This window comes from Amblyraja radiata, chromosome 4, assembly GCF_010909765.2.
Source record: "Amblyraja radiata isolate CabotCenter1 chromosome 4, sAmbRad1.1.pri, whole genome shotgun sequence".
In the NCBI taxonomy this organism is placed as follows: Eukaryota; Metazoa; Chordata; class Chondrichthyes; order Rajiformes; family Rajidae; genus Amblyraja; species Amblyraja radiata.
Window position 1 is genome coordinate 90,307,782 of NC_045959.1, and position 21,419 is coordinate 90,329,200.

The window sequence follows — 21,419 nt, forward strand, 5'->3', positions numbered from 1 at the left end:
GTTTTTGTTTTTGTTTTATTTCTCTTCATTCATGTGCTAACATTAAGTATATCCGTCATATAAATCCTGTCGAAGGTAGACACAAAATGCCGGAGTAACTCAGTGGGACAGGCAGCATCTCTGGAGAGAAGGAACGGGTGCCGTTTCGGGTCGAGACCCTTCTTCAGACATCCTGTCTTTGAAGACTCTACACACTATGTTCACTTCATCAAGGCATCATTTTCAATCTGTTTTCATTTCATATAACAATAAAAACTAAACAGGCCATATCCTGTACTGGGCACACCTCTTCATTCAAGGATATATCTAATAACAGGGTACATTCTGGGCAGATCAATTGATTCCCTGAACTCAGCTGTGTTTGTTCAATAAAAATAAATTTATTGAGGTATTTGTTCAATAAAAAGAAATTTAAAAAGGTATTTATTGTGAGCAAAGTGTCAGCTGGTACATAAATTTAGCCTAGTTCAGACTGATCAGTAGCCTGTGGCTTTCAATGGTAAATTTGAAATACTTGATAATTGATTAGAGATGTTTCAGTGTGTGATTCACTGGTGAACACTAATGCAAGAGTAAGGATTTGATTTAACTTGGCCCTTTGTGGCCTGCTTTAGGCAAAATCATTTCAGATATCCGCTAAAATTCAGGGATTTGGTATGTTTTCCTGTAAAAAAGAGCTGAGAAAATAATAGAGTAGTATAGCGTTTGGCTGAAAGGCCCATCAAGTTGGGCTCAAGGGCCTGTTTCAATGAAGTATGACTGTGACTCAATGATGCTATGATTTTAATGGGAGATTTCAACTCCCCCAATATTGACTGGGTCTCCCATCATGTAAAGGGCACGGATGGGGTGGAATTTGTTTTATGTATTCAAGAAAAATATTCTTAATATTCTTAAAATTAGTGCCCTCTATATATCAGTTATTCTAAATCTGTATATCAAGGGCCCTATAGATGAAACATCAGGGGACCTTTGCTGAAGGAATGAGGTAGAGAAAGTGTTAGTACTTACTAGACTAAGTGGGACCCTTTGGGTCCCATGTTCACATGGGAGGGCTGATCCCCCAACGCTTTATTCCACTGCTCCACCAATTCTAATATTGGTGGCCAGTGGGGGGGCCTTTCTGGCACGCTAGTATGGGTGTTGTGGGCCGAAGAGACTGGTTTCCAGAAGGCTAGTATGGCCATTGTGGGCCAAATGGATTCTTGGGCTGGCAGCTCAGTCACTCAGGCCTGGTGGACTGGCAGCTCAGTCACACAGGCCTGGTGGGCTGGCAGCTCATTCACTCAGGCAGGGTAGTTAGTGTAGAAATAGCCGGGGCTATGACAGAAATATTTCAAATGTCATTAGTGTAGAAATAGCCGGGGCTATGACAGAAATATTTCAAATGTCATTAGAAACGGGAATAGTCCCCGAAGATTGGCGTACTGCGCATGTTGTTCCATTGTTTAAAAAGGGTTCTAAGAGTAAACCTAGCAATTATAGGCCTGTTAGTTTGACTTCAGTGGCGGGCAAATTAATGGAAAAGATACTTAGAGATAATATATATAAGCATCTGGATAAACAGGGTCAGATTAGGAACAGTCAGCATGGATTTGTGCCTGGAAGGTCATGTTTGACTAATCTTCTTGAATTTTTTGAAGAGGTTACTAGGGAAATTGACAAGGATAATGCAGTGGATGTTGTCTATATGGACTTTAGTAAGGCCTTTGACAAGGTTCCTCATGGAAGGTTGGTTAAGAAGGTTCAACTGTTGGGTATAAATGCAGGAGTAGCAAGATGGATTCAACAGTGGCTGAATGGGAGAAGCCAGAGGGTAATGGTGGATGGTTGTTTGTCGGGTTGGAGGCAGGTGACTAGTGGGGTGCCTCAGGGATCGGTGTTGGGTCCTTTGTTGTTTGTCATGTACATCAATTATCTGAATGAAGGTGTGGTAAATTGGATTAGTAAGTATGCAGATGATACCAAGATAGGGTGTGTTGTGGATAATGAAGAGGATTTCCAGTCTACAGAGTGATTTAGGCCATTTGGAAGAATGGGATGAAAGATGGCAGATGGAGTTTAATGCTGATAAATGTGAGGTGCTACACCTTGGCAGGACAAATCAAAATAGGACGTACATGGTAAATGGTAGGGAATTGAAGAATACAGTTGAACAGAGGGATCTGGGAATAACCGTGCATAGTTCCTTGAAGGTGGAATCTCATATAGATAGGGTGGTAAAGAAAGCTTTTGGTATGCTGCCTTTATAAATCAGAGCATTGAGTATAGAAGCTGGGATGTAATGTTAAAATTGTACAAGGCATTGGTGAGACCAAATCTGGAGTATGGTGTACAATTTTGGTCGCCCAATTATAGGAAGGATGTCAACAAAATAGAGAGAGTACAGAGGAGATTTACTAGAATGTTGCCTGGGTTTCAACAACTAAGTTACAGAGAAAGGTTGAATAAGTTAGGTCTTTATTCTCTGGAGCGCAGAAGGTTAAGGGGGGACTTGATAGAGGTCTTTAAAATGATGAGAGGGATAGACAGAGTTGATGTGGACAAGCTTTTCCCTTTGAGAATAGGGAAGATTCAAACAAGAGGACATTACTTCAGAATTAAGGGACAGAAGTTTAGGGGTAACATGAGGGGGAACTTCTTTACTGAGAGAGTGGTAGCGGTGTGGAATGAGCTTACAGTGGAAGTGGTGGAGGCAGGTTCATTGGTATCATTTAAACATAAATTGGATAGGCATATGGATGAGAAGGGAATGGAGGGTTATAGTATGAGTGCAGGCAGGTGGGACTAAGGGAAAAAAGTTGTTCGGCACGGACTTGTAGGGCCGAGATGGCCTGTTTCCGTGCTGTAATTGTTATATGGTAGACTGGCAGCTCAGTCACTCAGGCCTTGTGGGCTGGCAGCTCAGTCACTCAGGCATGGTGGGCTGGCAGCTCAGTCACTCAGGCCTGGTGGGCTAGCAGCTCAGTCACTCATGCCTGGTGGGCTGGCAGCTCAATCACTCAGGCCTGGTGGGCTGGCTGCTCAGTCACTCAGGCCTGGTGGGCTGGCAGCTCAGTCACTCAGGCCTGGTGGGCTGGCAGCTCAGTCACTCGGGCCTGGTGGGCTGGCAGCTCAGTCACTCAGGCCTGGTGGGCTGGCAGCTCAGTCACTCAGGCCTGGTGGGCTGGCAGCTCAGAAACTGCCAGAAATTCTGCCCAAAACAGGTGAGAGACTCTGTGAGAGAGAGAGAGAAGGGGGAGAGGGTGGAGAATCAATTTTAGACATTTTTCATCTTTTTCTGCGAATCACAGCAATGAAGGAGGGAAGTCTATCCTGGCCTGGATCTCACAGGGAGCCAAAGAATGGAGGGAGAAAAATGCTGGGGTGAGGTTTAATACTTTCAGGAGGAATACTTACTGATGGGCTGAAGGGACTCCTCCTGGGCTAGTACAGGCCTGATGAGGCGAAGGGACTATTTAAAAAAAAATCTGAGTGAAATCTCAGTGAAAGGCACTTTTTCTGGACTTTACCTGGTGTAGCATGAGCCTTTTGGGTCAACATGCTCCTCCTGGGCTAATACAGGCATTTTGGGCAAAAGGGATGGTTTCTCGCTTAATAGGGGCTTTGTGGGCCAAAATTAGTGGTTTCAGGCAGGCCAAACAACTAATTTTATTTCATTTCCATTTCAATTTCAAGCACAGGGCAGGCCAAACAACTCATTTAATTTTCAATTCATTTTCATTTCCATTGCAGTTTCAAGCACAGGGCAAGCCAAACAACTCATTGCATTTTCATTTCAGTTCCCTTTCCATTGCAGTTTCAAGCACAGGGCAGGCCAAACAATTCATTTCATATTCAATTCATTTCCATATCCATTGCGATTTCAAGCACAGGGCAGGCCAAACAGCTCATTGCATTTTCATTTCATTTCCATTACAATTGCAGTTTCCAGCACAGGGCAGGCAAAACAGCTCATTGCATTTTCATTTCATTTCCATTTCCATTTCCATTGCTCAGCTTAGAATCACATTTATGGCGTCTCCCGCATGACCTTCCAGAGTGACTGACTCACGTCCAGGTATCCGGGGTTTTATAGTCCTGCCCCACCCCCAGAAGGGTCGTTACCTTCATCATGGTTATTGACAGGCGAGATGACCAAACAGCTGATCTCAAGATTTTTTAAACACTCATAACTTTTTAAATTTTCATCAATCGGAAAAATCCTCGGGGCTGCCTCAGCGGAAGAGGACTGTGAGTTAGAAGGCCAAACATCATAGCGATTTAGGATAGCGTTTTTTCTAAAATCAATATACAGTGCTGACAGGAAGTGGTCAAGATTATACTTTTAGTTATATTGATGGAGGAGGATAGGATTGGCTGACAAGTTAAAGTCCTAAATTGGGGTAGGGCCGGTTTTGGAGGCTTTAGGCAGGAACTTTCAGAAATTGATAGAGAATGCCTGTTTGCAGGGACGTGTATGGCTAGCAAATGGGAGGCTTTCAAGAATGAGATAGCAAATGTTGATGCATATTTGCATCATTTTTTAGCTACACGTGAAGTTTCAGATGACTGGAGGGTATCTAATGCTGTTAAGTTATTTAAAGATAAGCCAGGGAAGTATAGTCCAGTGAGCCTGATATAAGTGAACATAGAAACACAGAAACTAGGTGCAGGAGTAGGCCATTCGGCCCCTCGAGCCTGCACCGCCATTCAATATGATCATGGCTGATCATCCAACTCAGTATCCTGTACCTGCTTTCTCTCCATACCCCCTGATCCCTTTAGCCACAAGGGCCACATCTAACTCCCTCTTAAATATAGCCAATGAACTGGCCTCAACTACATTCTGTGGCAGAGAATTCCAGAGATTCACCACTCTGTGTAAATTTTTTTTTTTCTCATCTCAGTCCTAAAAGATTTCCCCTTTATCTTTAAACTGTGACCCCTTGTTCTGGACTTCCCCAACATCAGGAACAATATTCCTCCATCTAGCCTGTCCAACCCCTTAAGAATTTTGTAAGTTTCTATAAGATCCCCCTCAATCTTCTAAATTCTAGCGAGTACAAGCCAAATCTATCCAGTCTTTCTTCATATGAAAGTCCTGACATCCCAGGAATCAGTCTGGTGAACCTTCTCTGTACTCCCTCTATGGCAAGAATATCCTTCCTCAGATTAGGAGACCAAAACTGTATGCAATACTCCAGGTGTGGTCTCACCAAGACCCTGTACAGCTGCAATAGAACCTCCCTGCTCCTATACTCAAATCCTTTTGCTATGAATGCTAACATACCATTCACTTTCTTCACTGCCTGCTGCACCTGCATGCCTACTTTCAATGACTGGTGTACCATGACTCCCAGGTCTCGTTGCATCTCCCCTTTTCCTAATCGGCCACCATTCAGGTAATAGTCAGCTTTCCTGTTTTTACCACCAAAGTGGATAACCTCACATTTATCCACATTATACTGCATCTGCCATGCATTTGTCCACTCACCCAGCCTATCCAAATCACCTTGCAGCCTCCTAGCATCCTCCTCACAGCTAACACTGCCCCCCAGCTTTGTGTCATCCGCAAACTTGGAGATGTTGCATTCAATTCCCTCGTCCAAATCATTAATATATATTGTAAATAGCTGGGGTCCCAGCACTGAGCCTTGCGGTACCCCACTAGTCACTGCCTGCCATTCTGAAAAGGACCCGTTAACTCCTACTCTTTGCTTCCTGTCTGCCAGCCCGTTCTCTATCCACATCAATACTGAACCCCCAATACCGTGTGCTTTAAGTTTGTATACTAATCTCTTATGTGGAACCTTATCGAAAGCCATCTGAAAGTCCAGATATAACACATCCAGGTACCTGCAGAAGGCACGTACAGGATACTGAGTTGGATGATCAGCCATGATCATATTGAATGGCGGTGCAGGCTCGAAGCGCCGAATGGCCTACTCCTGCACCTATTGTCTATTGTCCATTGTCTATTGATGCTTTCTTCAAATGCCTCTCTTCCCCTTCACATAACTGCTCATGACTGAGGTTCCATCTAAACTAAATGGGTACTGTTTGCACTAAGCTTATCATTGTTCAAAGCTTAATGTTGGCACAATAATATAAAAAGTAGAAGCAGGAAGAGGCCATTCTGACCCTTGCATCTGCTGCACCATTCATTACAGATCTTTTGCCTCAATGCTACATTCCTAACTCCATATTCCTTGATTACTTAAAAATGGAAATTCACTACCACTCCAAACTATTCTTGGTATTATTTGAACTTCAGAAATATTAGTGGTCAGTGATGGAGAACACCAGATGATCTTTGTTTTTCACTCTTCCAAACACAGAATTAAATTGGAATCACATTTCCAGAGGTGGCTTCAGAGAATGTGCGGGTATGAAGAGTGATATTTCAAGAATCACTGGTCAGTAGTGGTTCCAGACAATTGGAAAATGTTTCTATAGATAGATAAGCACTGATAATGAACAGTCAGCATGGCTTTCTGCATGAGAAATCGTGTCTCACAAATCTGATAAGAGTTTTTTTGAAGAAGTCACCAAATGAGGGCAGGGTAGTGGAGCCTATATGGAGTTTAGCAAGGGCTTTGATGAAGTCCCACATGTTAGGCTACTCTGGAAGTTAAAGTACATGGAATTGAAGGAAATTTGGAAAGTGACCAAGGTGATGTGGAAACAAAATCAACCAATTGAATTCATAATTGGCTTGGAGGAAGGAGTCAATGGATAATTAAGTAAAATTGTTTTCTGTGTGGTTGGAAAGTTACGAGAGAGATTCTGAGGGGTAGGCTAAGCAGGTATTTAAATGTTCAGGGTCTGATTAGGGATAGTCAGCATTAGGATAGGCTTTGTGTCATAAACCTTATTGGGTTTTTGAAGATGTAACCTAAAAGGTTGATGAGGGGAAAGCTGAAGACATTGTGTATATGGATTTTAGCAAAGCATTTGACAATTCCACATGATAGGCTGGTCTGGAAGGTTAGATCCAATGAGAATTAGATGACTGGATAGAAAATTGACTTAATCGAAGAAATCAGAGGGTAATGGTGAAAGGTTGTATTTTAGACTGGAGGCCTGTGACGTGTGGTGTTTCTCAGGATTTAGTGCTGGGACCATTTCATTATGTCATCTATATCAATGAGTTGGGTGAGAACGTACAAGTCATGATTATTACGTTTCCAGATGACTCCAAAGAGGGTGGTATTGTTGATAGCAAAGATGTTCATCAAAAATTGCAGCAGGATCTTGATCGGTTGGGCAGGTGGTTGAGGGATGGTTAATGGAGTTTAATACGGAGAAGCGCGAGGTGGGAGTTTTGTAGAACAGAGGAATCTAGGAGTGCCGGGAAAAATGGTTCCTTGAAAGTGACATCACAAGTAGGTAGTTTCCCTTGCAACTGCAGGAAATGCTACACTTGTCACTTTACTTCCCCCCTTGACTCCATCCAAGGACCGAAGCAGTCTTTCCAGGTGTGGCAGAGGTTCACCTGCACCTCCTCCAACCTCATCTATTGCATCCGCTGTTCTAGGTGTCAGCTGGTCTACATCGGTGAGATCAAGCGCAGGCTTGGCGATCGCTTCGCCCAACACCTCCGCTCAGTTCACAATAACCAACCTGATCTCCCGGTGGCTCAGCACTTCAACTCCCCCTCCCATTCCAAATCCGACCTTTCTGTCCTGGGCCTCCTCCATGGCCAGAGTGAGTCCCACCGTAAATTGGAGGAGCAGCACCTCATATTTTGCTTGGGCAGTTTACTCCCCAGAGGTATGAACATTGACCTCCAATTTCAGGTAGTCCTTGCTTTCTCCCTCCTTCCCCTCCCCTTCCCATCTCTCCCACAGCCTACCGTCTCCGTATCTTCCTTTCTTCTTCCAGCCCCCCCCATCCCCTCATCAGTCTGAAGAAGGGTCTTGACCCAAAACGTCACCCTTTCCTTCGTTCCATAGATGCTGCCTCACCCGCTGAGTTTCTCCAGCATTTTTGTCTACCTTTGATTCTTCCAGCATCTGCAGTTCCTTCTTAAACATCACAAGTAGATATGGTTATCATAAATGCTTTCAGCATATTGGAGTATTGTGTCTGGAAGTTGGGAGGTTATGTTATAATTGTACAATGCATTGGTGAGGCCACATTTAGTGTATTGTGTTCAGTTTTGGTCACCCTGTTATAGGAAAGATGTTAAGCTCCGCACTCTTCTGAAATCCAGACTCAGGGCATTCACTTCCGATGATACAGTGGCCTACATGAAGACCAGATACGACCTTGGTAAGGCCATCAAAAAGGCCAAAAGGGACTTCTGCTCCAAACTGGAGGATGAGACAGATGTTCGGCAGCTGTGGCGGGGCCTGAATGCAATCACCTCCTACAAGGCGAAACCAGGAGGCAGCTCGAATGTCGGCGAAACATCACTCCCTGACGAGCTCAATGCGTTTTACACACGCTTTGATAGGGAGAATACTGATGTGCCTTCCCGAGCCCCCATTCACTGTGATGGTATTTCAGTCTCATTCACAGAGGCCGACGTCAGGAGATCCTTCAGAGGGGTGAACCCCCGAAAAGCACCTGGACCTGATGGTATACCCGGTCGTGTTCTAAAAACCTGTGCGGACCAATTGGCTGGAGTTTTTACGGACATTTTCAACCTCTCACTTCTGAGGTCTGAGGTCCCCACCTGCTTTAAGAGGGCATCAATTATACCAGTGCCCAAGAAGAGTAAGGTGACGCGCCTCAATGACTATCGACCAGTGGCACTAACGCCGGTGGTGATGAAGTGCTTTGAGAAGTTGATCATGGAGCAAATCAACTCCTACCTCGACAAAAACCTGGACCCACTGCAGTTCGCTTACCGCCACAACAGATCAACGGTGGATGCGATCTCGCTGGCCCTCCACTCCGCTCTGGACCACTTGGACAACAAAAACTTATATATCAGGCTGTTATTCATCGATTACAGCTCGGCATTTAACACAATCATCCCCTCCAAGCTGGTTACCAAACTCGCAGAACTGGGTCTCTGCGCATTCTCCTGCAATTGGATCCTCGACTTCCTCATTCACAGACCACAGTCTGTTCGTATTGGTGGAAATGTGTCAGCCTCGATAACAATCAGCACGGGAGCACTTCAAGGCTGCGTGCTCAGCCCCCTGCTGTACTCACTCTATACTCATGACTGCGTAGCCAGTCACAGTGCGAACTCCATCATCAAGTTCGCTGACCACACCACTGTTGTGGGACGTATCACTGATGGGGATGAGTCAGAGTACAGAAGAGAGATCGAGCAACTGTCCATATGGTGCCAGCGCAATAACCTGGCCCTCAACACCAGCAAAACCAAGGAACTGATTGTGGACTTTGGAAGGAGTAGGAGGGGGACCCACAGCCCCATCTATATCAACATATATCTATATGGTTGAAAGGGCCAAGAGCTTCAAATTCCTGGGCGTGCACATCTCTGAAGATCTCTCCTGGTCCGAGAACACTAATGCAATTATCAAGAAAGCTCATCAGCGCCTCTACTTCCTGAGAAGATTACGGAGAGTCGGTTTGTCAAGGAAGACTCTCTCTAACTTCTACAGGTGCACAGTAGAGAGCATGCTGACCGGTTGCATCGTGGCTTGGTTCGGCAATTTGAGCGCCCTGGAGAGGAAAAGACTACAAAAAGTAGTAAACACTGCCCAGTCCATCATCAGCTCTGACCTTCCATCCATCGAGGGGATTTATCGCAGTCGCTGCCTCAAAAAGGCTGGCAGCATCATCAAAGACCCACACCATCCTGGCCACACACTCATCTCCCTGCTACCTTCAGGTAGAAGGTACAGGAGCCTGAAGACTGCAACAACCAGGTTCAGGAATAGCTACTTCCCACAGCCATCAGGTTTTTAAACCTGGCTCGGACAAAACTCTGATTATTAATAACCCATTTTCTGTTATTTGCACTTTATCAGTTTATTTAGTCATGTGTGTATATATTTATATTATGGTATATGGACACACTTATCTGTTTTGTAGTAAATGCCTACTATGTTCTGTGTGCTGAAGCAAAGCAAGAATTTCATTGTCCTATACAGGAACACATGACAATAAACTAACTTGAACTTGAACTTGAACTCGAAAGTGCATTGAAAAGATTTTCGAAGATTTTGCCAGGACTCGAGGGCCTGAGCTTTTGGGAAAGGTTGAGCAGGCTAGGACTTTATTCCTTGGAGCCCAGGAAAATGAGTGGTGATCTTTACAGATGTACCAAATCATGAGAAGAAGCAATCAGGTAAATGCACAATGTTTAAGAAAGAACTGCAGATGCTGGAGAAATCGAAGGTAGACAAAAATTCTGGAGAAACTCAGCGGGTGAAGCAGCATCTATGGAGCGAAGGAAGAGGTGACGTTCTGGGTCGAGACCCTTCTTCAGACTGATGTGGGGTGGGGGGAGGGTGGGAGGAAAAAGGAAGAGGCGGAGACAGTAGGCTGTGGGAGAGCTGGGAAGAGGAGGGGAAGGAGGGAGAAAGCAAGGACTACCTGAAATTGGAGGTGAATGTTCATACCGCTGGGGTGTAAACTACGCAAGCGAAATATAATATTAATAATCACCAATTAAAAAAGACTAATCTTTTGTCAAATGTTTGGGAGAAGGAGGAGGAGAGAATGATCCCAACACCAGAATGGTGAGAGCAGAAATACCTTGAGTGGACCTCAGCCCTCATGAATGCCATATTATCCTGACACAGTTAGCCAGGTGGTGAGGATGGCTGCTTAGTTAAGCTTAGTTTAGAGATACAGCACAGAAACAGGCCCTTTGGACCAACAAGTCCTCACTGACCAGTGGTCAAACCATATACTAGCACTATCCTACACACTAGGGACATTTTTTTCTTACAATTTTTAACCAAAGCCAATTTACCTACAAACCTGTACGTCTTTGGAATGTGTGAGGAAACCGGAGAACCCGAAGAAAACCCACACGGTCACAGGGAGAACGTAGAAACTCCGTATAGACAGCACCCATAGTCAGGCTCGAACCCAGGTCCCTGGTGTTGTAATGCAGCAACTATACCGCTGTGCCACTGTGCTGCCCACTAATTTAATCAACTTGATTGGTAGCCCTGCACATCGGACTGCTGAAAAATAAAATCACCAGCAACTTTACTCACGTTTTCTGTGAAAAAAACACCAAGGCTGCGTCTGTCATAGATTAGGTCATCTTATGCTCAGCTGCAAATTGGCAACCATCCCAGCCCTGGATTCCAATCAGTTTTTTTATAAGTACCGGTTATGACTTGATTCTTTTAAGATAAGGATGATGTTTAAAAACATGGCATCTGTTAAATATTATTCTTAAAAACAATTGTGGCTGCACATCAATAGTCTCAATATTAGTAACCCCTTACATAGTTTGATATAGTTCTGCATGCAATGACAGCATCGACAAAAAGGTTAGAAATGGCTGGAGGTTTACCCCTGTCAACGACTCTCTTCATAATTTAGTTACAAAGAGATTGTAAACACAACTCCCCAATGTATTTCTCACTCGATGGACTTATGTTGTGCTAAATTGCAGATTAATTCACAGTCTGCACGCACCTCACCTAAAATGACAATGGATATCATTGTTATCATAGTTCCTTTGAAGTAGTGGGGAAACTCACCTTACAGCTGTTGCTCATTGTCAAGTACCTTGCTGTGAGCTGCATCTAAATGTGAAGACAGGGTTATGTTAAACATGGCATTGACCACTCAGACAGCTATAGAAGGAATTTGCATCATCAAGAAAGAGAAATCTAAATTACACTCCACTGTTGTCTTCAATCTCAAATATCTCCCCAGTTCTGCAATTAAAAGTAGCACCCTCTGGATATGTCAATAATATCAGAATGACCATGATCTCAGATAGACAGATAAGACATGATCTCAGATAGACAGATAAGACATGATCTTAGATAGATAGATGAAGTCCCATAGTTTTTTCTGAACAAGGTGAAAAATTCCTTCCTTAACTTACATATTAAAAAAGATTCATTGTATTACTATCTCTGGACCTGGGTGCACACTATTTTTCCATTGCATTTGACTACGATATACTTCAAGTTATTTAATTGCACTTTCAGACATCAATGATTGATGCTGTAAAAATGTGGGTTTTGTTAACGGAGCAGAAATGTTGCACTGTACAGTTGCACATGTTATCTACAACTTTTCTGCTACAGTTTAGCCAGAGGGAAAAGTTATCCATAGCTGAGAAGTGGTGAAATATTGTGTTTCCCCTGAATGTGCTGAAGCAGCATTGCCCTCGAGTCTTGTGCTACAGGTCAATAAAAAAAACTAACATGAAGCAGCCTGTTCAAAGCAAATAATCTATAATATATCTACAATCACAAAGTAATAATTTTAATTTCATGTTCTTAAAAAATAATCATAATTAAATCATCGATACAGCAAAGCATTAATAGTTTTGCATTGAAATCATTACGCAACAACATTTTGATTTAAAATTGAAAACAATTTATAAAACCACAAGTGAAAGATTTATATTTCCTTGAGAATTAGCACAAAACCAACTTCTGTAGTACAATCAATCTGACGAGGGCAGGTTTCAGCAATCTCTTGTGGGAGGCTGGATCTGTGGAACTACACATAATAACAGCCTTCAATTGTGTCGTACATCACTTCAAGTGGATCTCTGCTCTCAAAAGGAGCACAAAGGAGCTGAGAGAAAGAGCTGGGCTTTTATGTTTCTGACAGTCACTGTTTTGAGGCAGCATGTTGCAGTGAAATGCTTTGGGGTGCAGTGCTTATGCTTTTCAATGTGTACCATGTATTACCTGTGAACTCTGGTTCCTTTACAGGCTGCAAGAACGTGCACTATGACCTGGTCTTTCTGCTGGACACTTCCTATAGCGTGGGGAAGGAGAATTTTGAAAAGGTCAGGCAGTGGGTGGCCAATTTGGTGGACAGTTTCGACATCAGTCCAGAGAAAACCAGGGTAGGAGTTGTAAGCTACAGTGACAAGCCACACACTGAGTTCAACCTAGGTGCTTATCACAACATAGAGGACATCAAGCAGGCTGCGGCAAGCATCAGATACCGACGTGGGAACACCATAACTGGGGAGGCAATTGGCTACATTACCTTGAACAGCTTCTCACAGCGGCAAGGCGGAAGGCCAAATAATCCGAACATCCAGAAAGTAGCGATCCTCTTGACAGATGGCAGAAGCCAGGATGAAGTCTTGCCAAATGCGACTTTGGCCCACTCTGCTGGTATCAGGCTCTTTGCAGTGGGTGTTGGTGATGCCCTGAGGGAGGAACTGGAGGAGATTGCTTCTGAACCCAAATCTGCTCACATGTTCCATGTCACTGATTTCAATGCCATAGACAAGATTCGAGGAATACTACGACAGAGACTGTGCCAAAGTAAGTGCCTACTATTTGTTATTTGATCGGACATATCAGGCAAAATAATGTTACCTGTGGCTTTGAAGAAGCATATGTGTATTTGTACTGTTTGAGATTTCATTTTTATATGTACTGTATATGACTGCAACCATCCATTATTTAACTGTTTACAAACTGCCTGTAAACATAATTTATGGCGATATAAATTATTGGACAATCAAAGCCTGAGATCCAGGTCTGATATTGTTTGTCCAATGTAAGGCAAAACTAACAAAAAGTTTAGGTTACAGGTGACTGGGAGCAGCATGTGGTACATTATCTGGGAGCTGGAGGGAATGATGTGAATTCTGGAGGTTGTTTCTGGCTCCACAAAACATTTTATTTTATTTTAGTTTAGTTTAGTTTAGATATACGATGTTTAGCCCACAAATTTGCGTCGGCCAATGATCATCGGTACTCTCCTAGTTCTATCTTTATAATTTATAGAAGCCAATTAACCTATAAACTCCTGCACATCTTTGTAGGAGTAAACCGGAACACCTGGAGAAAATCGACACAGTTATGGGGAAAATATACAAACTCCGTACAGACAGCACTCATAGTCAGGATCAAGCCCAGGTCTATGACGCTGTAAGGCAGCAACTGTATTGCTGTGCCACTGTGTCGCCCAAAAATATGTTGTAAATGGAAAAACTCCCTGAATCTTGTGGTGGGTTAAAGCCTATCGGTTAGGCCCAGAAGCACCATTCCAACCCTTTTTCCTTGAGAGTTGAAAAGCACACATAAGATGTTACTGATATTATTAGAGAGATTTCCACGTTTCAGGTGAGTGTACAATGCTCCGAGCAAAAGCCTCAATTAAATTTCAGTAAGGTTTGAACTGATGGTCTGAGATCGATTCCAGGCATTCCCCTTCCGACAACATTTCTTAGTGTTTTGGGATAGTGGCTGGAAGTCCCTGCTGCTTTTCTTTAAATAATTGTTGATGGCAATCAGTTTAAATTCATCCTGGAGAAGCATTAAACAGAATACTTACCATGTCACAACACAAAACATTTGAAAATTGACTGATTGAATTCTGTGCATGTGTGTTTGTATGAGTGAAAGTGATTAGTAGGATATTGTGAAAGAGTGACAGAGAAAGGTAGAAGAAAGCTTATGTTTATCATAAGGATTGATAGCGCCCTGTTGATTGGAATGGCTAACAGATTCACTGTATATTTCTGAGTGTATTCACTCAATTGCTATTGGTTTGGTTGTAGAAATAAGGAACTGCAGATGCTGATTTATACCAAAGCTCGACACAAAGTGCTGGAGTAACTCGGCGTGTCAGGCAGCATCTCTGGGAAAAAAGGAAAGGTGACTTTTTGGGTTGGGACCCTTCTTCTGACTTTGAGGACTTCTTCAGCTTCCAAAGAAATGTCCCGACCCGAAGCATCACATATCCTTTACCTCCAGAGATGCTGCGTGATCCGCTGAGTTACTCTAGCACTTTGTGTCTATCTTTGTTGGTGGTTTGTTGCATGTTCCAAGCAATTCCTCGTCCAGAGGATTGTTTTACACCGTTATTGATCAGTGAATGGACGCTATGAAGAAATATTGTGTTTTTCTTCATTTTTCAGCTTTTTTTCAGTAATATTTTCCAGGAACCTTCAAAACACACCAGGATAGTAATTTGTCCTTGGTTGCTTCAAAATGAAGTTGCAGCAGTGCATTGTGTTCTGGTTGCTTCCAAACATTGATGCTATTGACTTTCATATTGTATGACTAATATGAACAACTTATGATGAATTTCTAACTTGTGATGGTACAAAACAAAATGGCCATTTTGTTCATTTTGGAACTTTGTTATCATGAGTTGAACAGAAATGGCAACTGTGGGGGAGAGGCGTTGTGCTGTAAATGTTCTAAGTTCATTTTTTAATGCGGCCAGTAACTTGTGCTAAATCTTCATTAGAGTTTCTGCTAAACTCTATCACTTAGCCTAATGATCAGGCATTTTTATGTAACAGACCGTGTTTTGCACTGACATTTTACTTTACTTACTGGAGGTAAAGACCAAGAAAGTTAACCTGCTTGGATATCATACTTTTTGAGTTGTTGGAGGTCAAATATGGGTTGTAGTTGTAAACATTCATAGTGTACAAACCTACCGTACTAATAATTTATCAACCATTTGCCATATTTGATCGAATAAATAGTAATCAGAACTATTTCAGCCCAGAATTTATTCTAAGCGCTGCATGGACAAAATAATCAATTTTCACTGCGTGAAAGCATCTACTTACTTGAGAAACTGGCAAATGACTTGAAAGGAGTAATTAAAGGGCAATGCATTCATCTCCAAGGCAACTCTACTTTCAGTCCAGCTACAAATCATTTTGACTGCATGATGTCAAACACATGGAGTGTGACGTGTCCACAGTGTGCATTTTCATGTTGATTTCCTTAGCCGTAGGTTATTTGGAAAAGGGAGTTAAAGCGTTTGCCAACTGTATTTTGATCAGGGGTGTGTTCTTTAATTATTTTAAAACTTTGGCACGACATTGAGGCTAAAAGTGTGCTTTTCAAGAAGCAGGCTCAATAGAAGGCTAGAAGTTGCCTCTTTAATACCACACTGCACAATTTGTGTCCAATGCCCCTCATCATGCTTTCAGTTTAGATAATCTCCGAACACTACTTCTTTCCCAATAATTTGGCAAAATTCACATCATTTTTAACACATCATTTGCTATGTCAATAGACAATATACAATAGACAATAGGTGCAGGAGTAGGCCATTCAGCCCTTCGAGCCAGTTCTGCCATTCACTGTGATAATGGCTGATCATCCACAATCAGTACCCCGTTCCTGCCTTCTTCCCATATCGCTCGACTCTACTATCTTTAAGAGCTCTATCTAACTATGTCTTGAAAGCATCCAGAGAATCGGCCTCCACTGCCTTCTGAGGCAGAGAATTCCACAGATTCACAACTCTCTGGGTGAAAAAGGTTTCCTCATCTCCGTTCTAAATGGCTTACCGCTTATTCTTAAACTGTGGCCCCTGGTTCCGGACTCTCCCAACATGGGGAACATGTTTCCTGCCTCAAGCGTGTCCAATCCCTTACTAATCTTATATGTTTCAATAAAATTTCCTCTCATCCTTCTAATTTCCAGTGTATCCAAGCCCAGTCGCTCCATTCTTTCTACATATGACAGTACCACCATCCCGGGAATTAACCTCGTGAACCTACGCTGCACTCCCTCAATAGTAAGAATGTCCACACCCCTGATCAAAAAACAGCATACAATACTTCAGGTGTGGTCTCAACAGGGCCCTGTACAACTGCAGAAGGGCCTCTTTGCCCCTACACTCAACTCCTCTTGTTATGAAGGTCAACATGCCATTAGCTTTCTTCACTGTCCATTCAGACCATTCAATTGCTTTAGACCATGTAGTTTTTAGTTCTTTCCAAGATAAGTATCATCATTCTTCATCACAGCTGTGATTTAATTGAGTTTAGATTTTCTTTAATACGGTGATACAGCGCGGAAACAGGCTGTTTCACACTGACCAGTGATCACCCTGTACACTAACATTATCTTACACACACAAGGTACATTTTACAATTATACCAAGCCAATTATCCTACAAGCCTATACGTCTTTAGAGTGTGGGAGGAAACTGGAATACCCGGAGAAAATCCATGCGGTCACGGGGAGAACATACAAACTCCGTACAGACAGCACCCATAGTCAGGATCAAACTTAGGCCTCTGGCACTGTAAGGCAGCAACTCTACCGCTCCGCTACCATACCGCCCTTCATAACCCAGTCAACCCCTCGTCTCCTCTCTCCTATCAGGAAAAAGGAACAAATGTTTGGAAGCACATACCACCAGATTCACGAACAGACCTTTTTCTGCTGTTACCAGACTACTGAACAGTTCTCTCATAAATTAAACTAAGAATGTAATCCCAATCTTCCAATTTATTTACTCCCTTGCACTTTTTAAAATCTTCGATGACACTGTAACATTATATTCTGTACTCTGGTATGTTTCCCTTTGCACCACCAAAGATAGACACAAAATGCAGGAATAACTCAGCGGGACAGGCAGCATCTATGGAGAGAAGGAATGGGTGACGTTTCGGGTCAAGACGGTGACCCTCTGATTTACTCCAGCATTTTGTGTGTATCTTCGGTTTAAACCAGTATTTGCAGTTCCTTCCTACACATACACCTTTGCACTACCTGTTGTACTTGTATGTGGCTTGATTATGCTCATATATGGCATGATTTGACGAGATAGCACGCAAACAATTTTTTTCTCTGTGTCTCGGTATACATGACAATAATGAAATCATACCATTGCCAGTAAGATTTTAACAGAGGATTTAAAGTACTGCAGGTACCAGACATTTTAGAGGATAGGACTACTACATTACTTTTTAATGAATTGTTTAATTATTGAACAACTACAGGTTGAGGACAGGAAAGTACAATTAGAATGCTGCTATTGAAAAGTTTAAACCAATAAAGTCTCATCAGGAAGTTAAATGCACTGTCATTTTTATTATTGGAGTAACTAATTAGAGATCAATAGAGTGCAAACAGGTGGTCCTTAATGTGCTTCAGATGATAAGGCTATACTTACACTGCATGGTCATTTTGCAATTGTTAAACTATTAGGAAACGTATCATTAAAAAGTACTTTTTAAATTTAAATGCAATCTTGATGAGATCATGAGCATTATTAACATTCTGTTCATCATTGATCAAGAAACTGAAATGATTAACAATGAAGAGTGATTATGTATATTAGTTTAGTTTTAGTTTAGAGGTACGGAGTGGAAACAGGCCCTTCGGCCCACCGAGTCCGTACCGACCAGCGTTCCCTGCATATTAACACTATCCCACACACTACAGACAATTTACACATACACCAAGCCAATTAACTTACAAACGTGTATGTCTAATGGCCCTGTCCTACGGTATGAGTTCATTCCAAGAGCTCCCCCGAGTTTGCCCTGATTTGAACTCGGAGATTTACGGTAATGGCCGCTTGTCAGTACTCGGGGCTTTCGTGGACATTTTTCAACGTTGAAAAATCTTCACGAGTCTTCCCGAGCTTACCTGCCGTTAGAGAGTCTTCCCGAGTACCTGCCATTAGCGTTACGAGCCGCTAAGAGACGTCCCCGAGCTCTGACGTACCCGCTACGTTCATTCTCCGTGCTTACCACGAGTTTGATTTTTTAAAAACTCGGGAGAGCTCTTGGAATGAACTCGTACCGTGGTATAGGACCATTACGAGTGTGGGAGGAAACCGAAGATCTCAGAGAAAACCCACGCGGACACGGTAAGAACGTACAAACTCTGAACAGACAGCACCCGTAGTTGGGATCGAACCCAGTCTCTGGCGCTGCAAGCTCTGTAAGGCAGCAACACCAACGCTGCGCCACCGTAGCTAGAACTATTCTATCTTGAAACAAGAGAGGAGAGATATCCAGAAACACATTAATGCAGATGCTGTTTTCCCAAGGAAAGACAATGTGTTAGAGCAACTCAGCTGGCCAGGCAGCATCCCTGGAGAACATGGATTGGTGTCAGTTTGAGTTGGGACCCTTCTTCAGACTGAGATATATCTTTACATCTATATAAATAAATATAGTACATGATTTTGATACAATGAAATATATTTTACACTTGATATGGGTTTCTTGAATGATTAGACATGTATAAGTTTTTCATCAAATCAGAAGGTTATAGCACAAAGACTCATTCAGGCCTTTGTACTGATAGTGGTTGAGCTATCTCATTTATTCTATATCATCACATCTTGTAGTATATTTCAATTTCTAGTTGGCAGATAAGAAAAAGTAACTGAAGGGTGATCAATGTCTCAAGCACATTTACAAGCGTTTAAGAGGTTTCTAGATAGGCACGTGGATAGGTAGGAATGGCGGGATATACATGATGTACAGGCAGATGAGATGAGTTTATCTTGGCATCATGTTCGACACAAAGACTGTGAGTCGAAGGGTCTGCTCCTGGTCTATGTTTTGTGCATTTGACAGATTTTCTGGAGGTTTGAAAAATATCCAATCATACAAGTTAGTCATTCACTAGAGGCCATAGATTTAAGGCAAGAGGGGCAAAGTTTAAAGGAGATTTGTGGGGTATTTTTTTGTTTTGCACCGAGTGAGGTGTGTACTGGAATGTGCTAACAGGGGTGGTAGTGAAGGCAGATGTGATAGGCTTTTAGATCGCCACATGGATGTGCAGGAATTGGAGGGATATGGCTCACGTGCAGGCAGAGAAGTTTATTTTAACTTGCCATTATGCTTGACATGGACAGTGTGGGCCCAAGGGACTGTTCCCATGCTGTACTGTTCCATGGTATTTGTTCATTAGTCTGAATTCAGCTATAACCTTTTATTGGATATTGTGAATTGTTGAATTATGCAAGCTCAATATATACATGAGAATGTAGCTTTCCCATTCATGTTTCTACCCAGGGTGACTACCCAGGGCGGGGCAGCACAGCACAGTGGCACAGTGGTAGAGTTGCTGCTCTACAGTGCTAGAGACCAGGTTTGATCCTGACTATGGCCGCTGTCTGTATGGAGTTTTTCCTCATGACATGCGTGGGTTTTCTCCAGGTACTCCAGTTTCATCCCACACTCCAAAGACACACAGGTTTGTAGGTTAATTGGCTTGGTAAAAATGTAAATTCCTCATGTGTGTAAGATAGTGCTAGTGAACAGGGATTGCTGGTCAGCGTGAACTCCAAACTATGGGCCAAAGGGCCTGTTTCCTCACTGTGCCTCTAAACTAAACTAAACTATTTATTCTCACACGTGCATCAACATTCTTTGAAATTACTAGTGAGACCCTGCCCATTCTAATTAATACAATTGAGTAACATCTGTGACTTCAGCAGCTGCCAGACAGGCATATCTCAGCATTGAACCATTCAGCCAGGTCTGACTGCTTGCTGCAGTCAGTCATTCATTGCCAATTCATTACACAGCTAAATACTGACCTTACACTCTGTAGTCTGGCACATCTTTTTTTTAACCTTTAACAGCAAAGAACCATATCTTGCTGCAAGGCAACTGATACTTAAATTGCACACTCCAGTATTTACAGTTCCCCAACATGTAGCTTTAGCAATAATGGGAACCCTACCTGCCCACCCCCTCAACCTCTCACGCTCCTTCTCTCCTTCTCCCTCCCCCTTTTAACCATCCACGACCGTCTACCAGACTAGAAGGGATTAAATTAAAGAATGACCTCAGGCTCTGGCACCTATCTATGCTGCCTGTAAGGGAGGGAAAGCTATTAGTTCTGACAGCATATGTTCAGTGAGGCATGTCCCTCTCTGCACACACCAGCATTTTGCTTAAAGGGACAAATTACCCAAGAAAAAGCACTCAGTGGATTCAGGCTTTGAAGATTTAATCTAAACATGGATTTGTTGAAATCGGGTTGGACACATATTTAAATTGATTGTCCATTATTAAATTGAAGGATCTGATATGTTTTCTAGCCCAGATTAAGAGATTTTCCTTCCAAAACTGTGCAGCTTTGGACAGGCCCAGGAAACTGTAATTCCCACAGAGTCAGGCATGGGATTGTGAAACACAATTAGCCTACCCTCATTTGACCTGATGCAGGCAACAGACTAATTTGTGCTATCTGCTCATTAACGTGATTGATCCATGCACCTGGTGCTGACCGCACTGTCCGCTGGTGCATGAGTTCTAAAAGAGCCCTGTTGTATAACACGGATAATGGTCCTTTGACCATAACTGGGCCGATTGTCAAACACAATCGGTGGCACAGTGACTTAGTGGTAGAGTTGCTGTCTTATAGCACCAGATGTTCAGGTTTGATCCTGACTACGGGTGCTGTCTGTATGGAGTTTGTACGCTCTACCTGAGAAGATTGGGTTTTCTCTGGGTGCTCCAGTTTCTTCCCACATTCCAAAGACTTACAGGTTTGTAGTCTTCTGTAAATTGTCCCTAGTGTGCATGCTATTTTCAGTTCTCTGGGGTGATT

At 42.8% G+C, this 21,419-nt stretch overlaps 1 protein-coding gene across 1 annotated transcript in view; it reads left to right on the forward strand.

Moving 5' to 3' along the window:
• The window catches only part of col22a1 (collagen type XXII alpha 1 chain), a 266,647-nt gene that overhangs the window by 22,093 nt on the left and 223,135 nt on the right, over positions 1-21,419 (forward strand). The window contains exon 4 of the mRNA XM_033019945.1: positions 12,828-13,394. Within this exon, the coding sequence (XP_032875836.1) occupies positions 12,828-13,394 (567 nt within the window). The remainder of the gene's footprint in view (positions 1-12,827; positions 13,395-21,419) is intronic.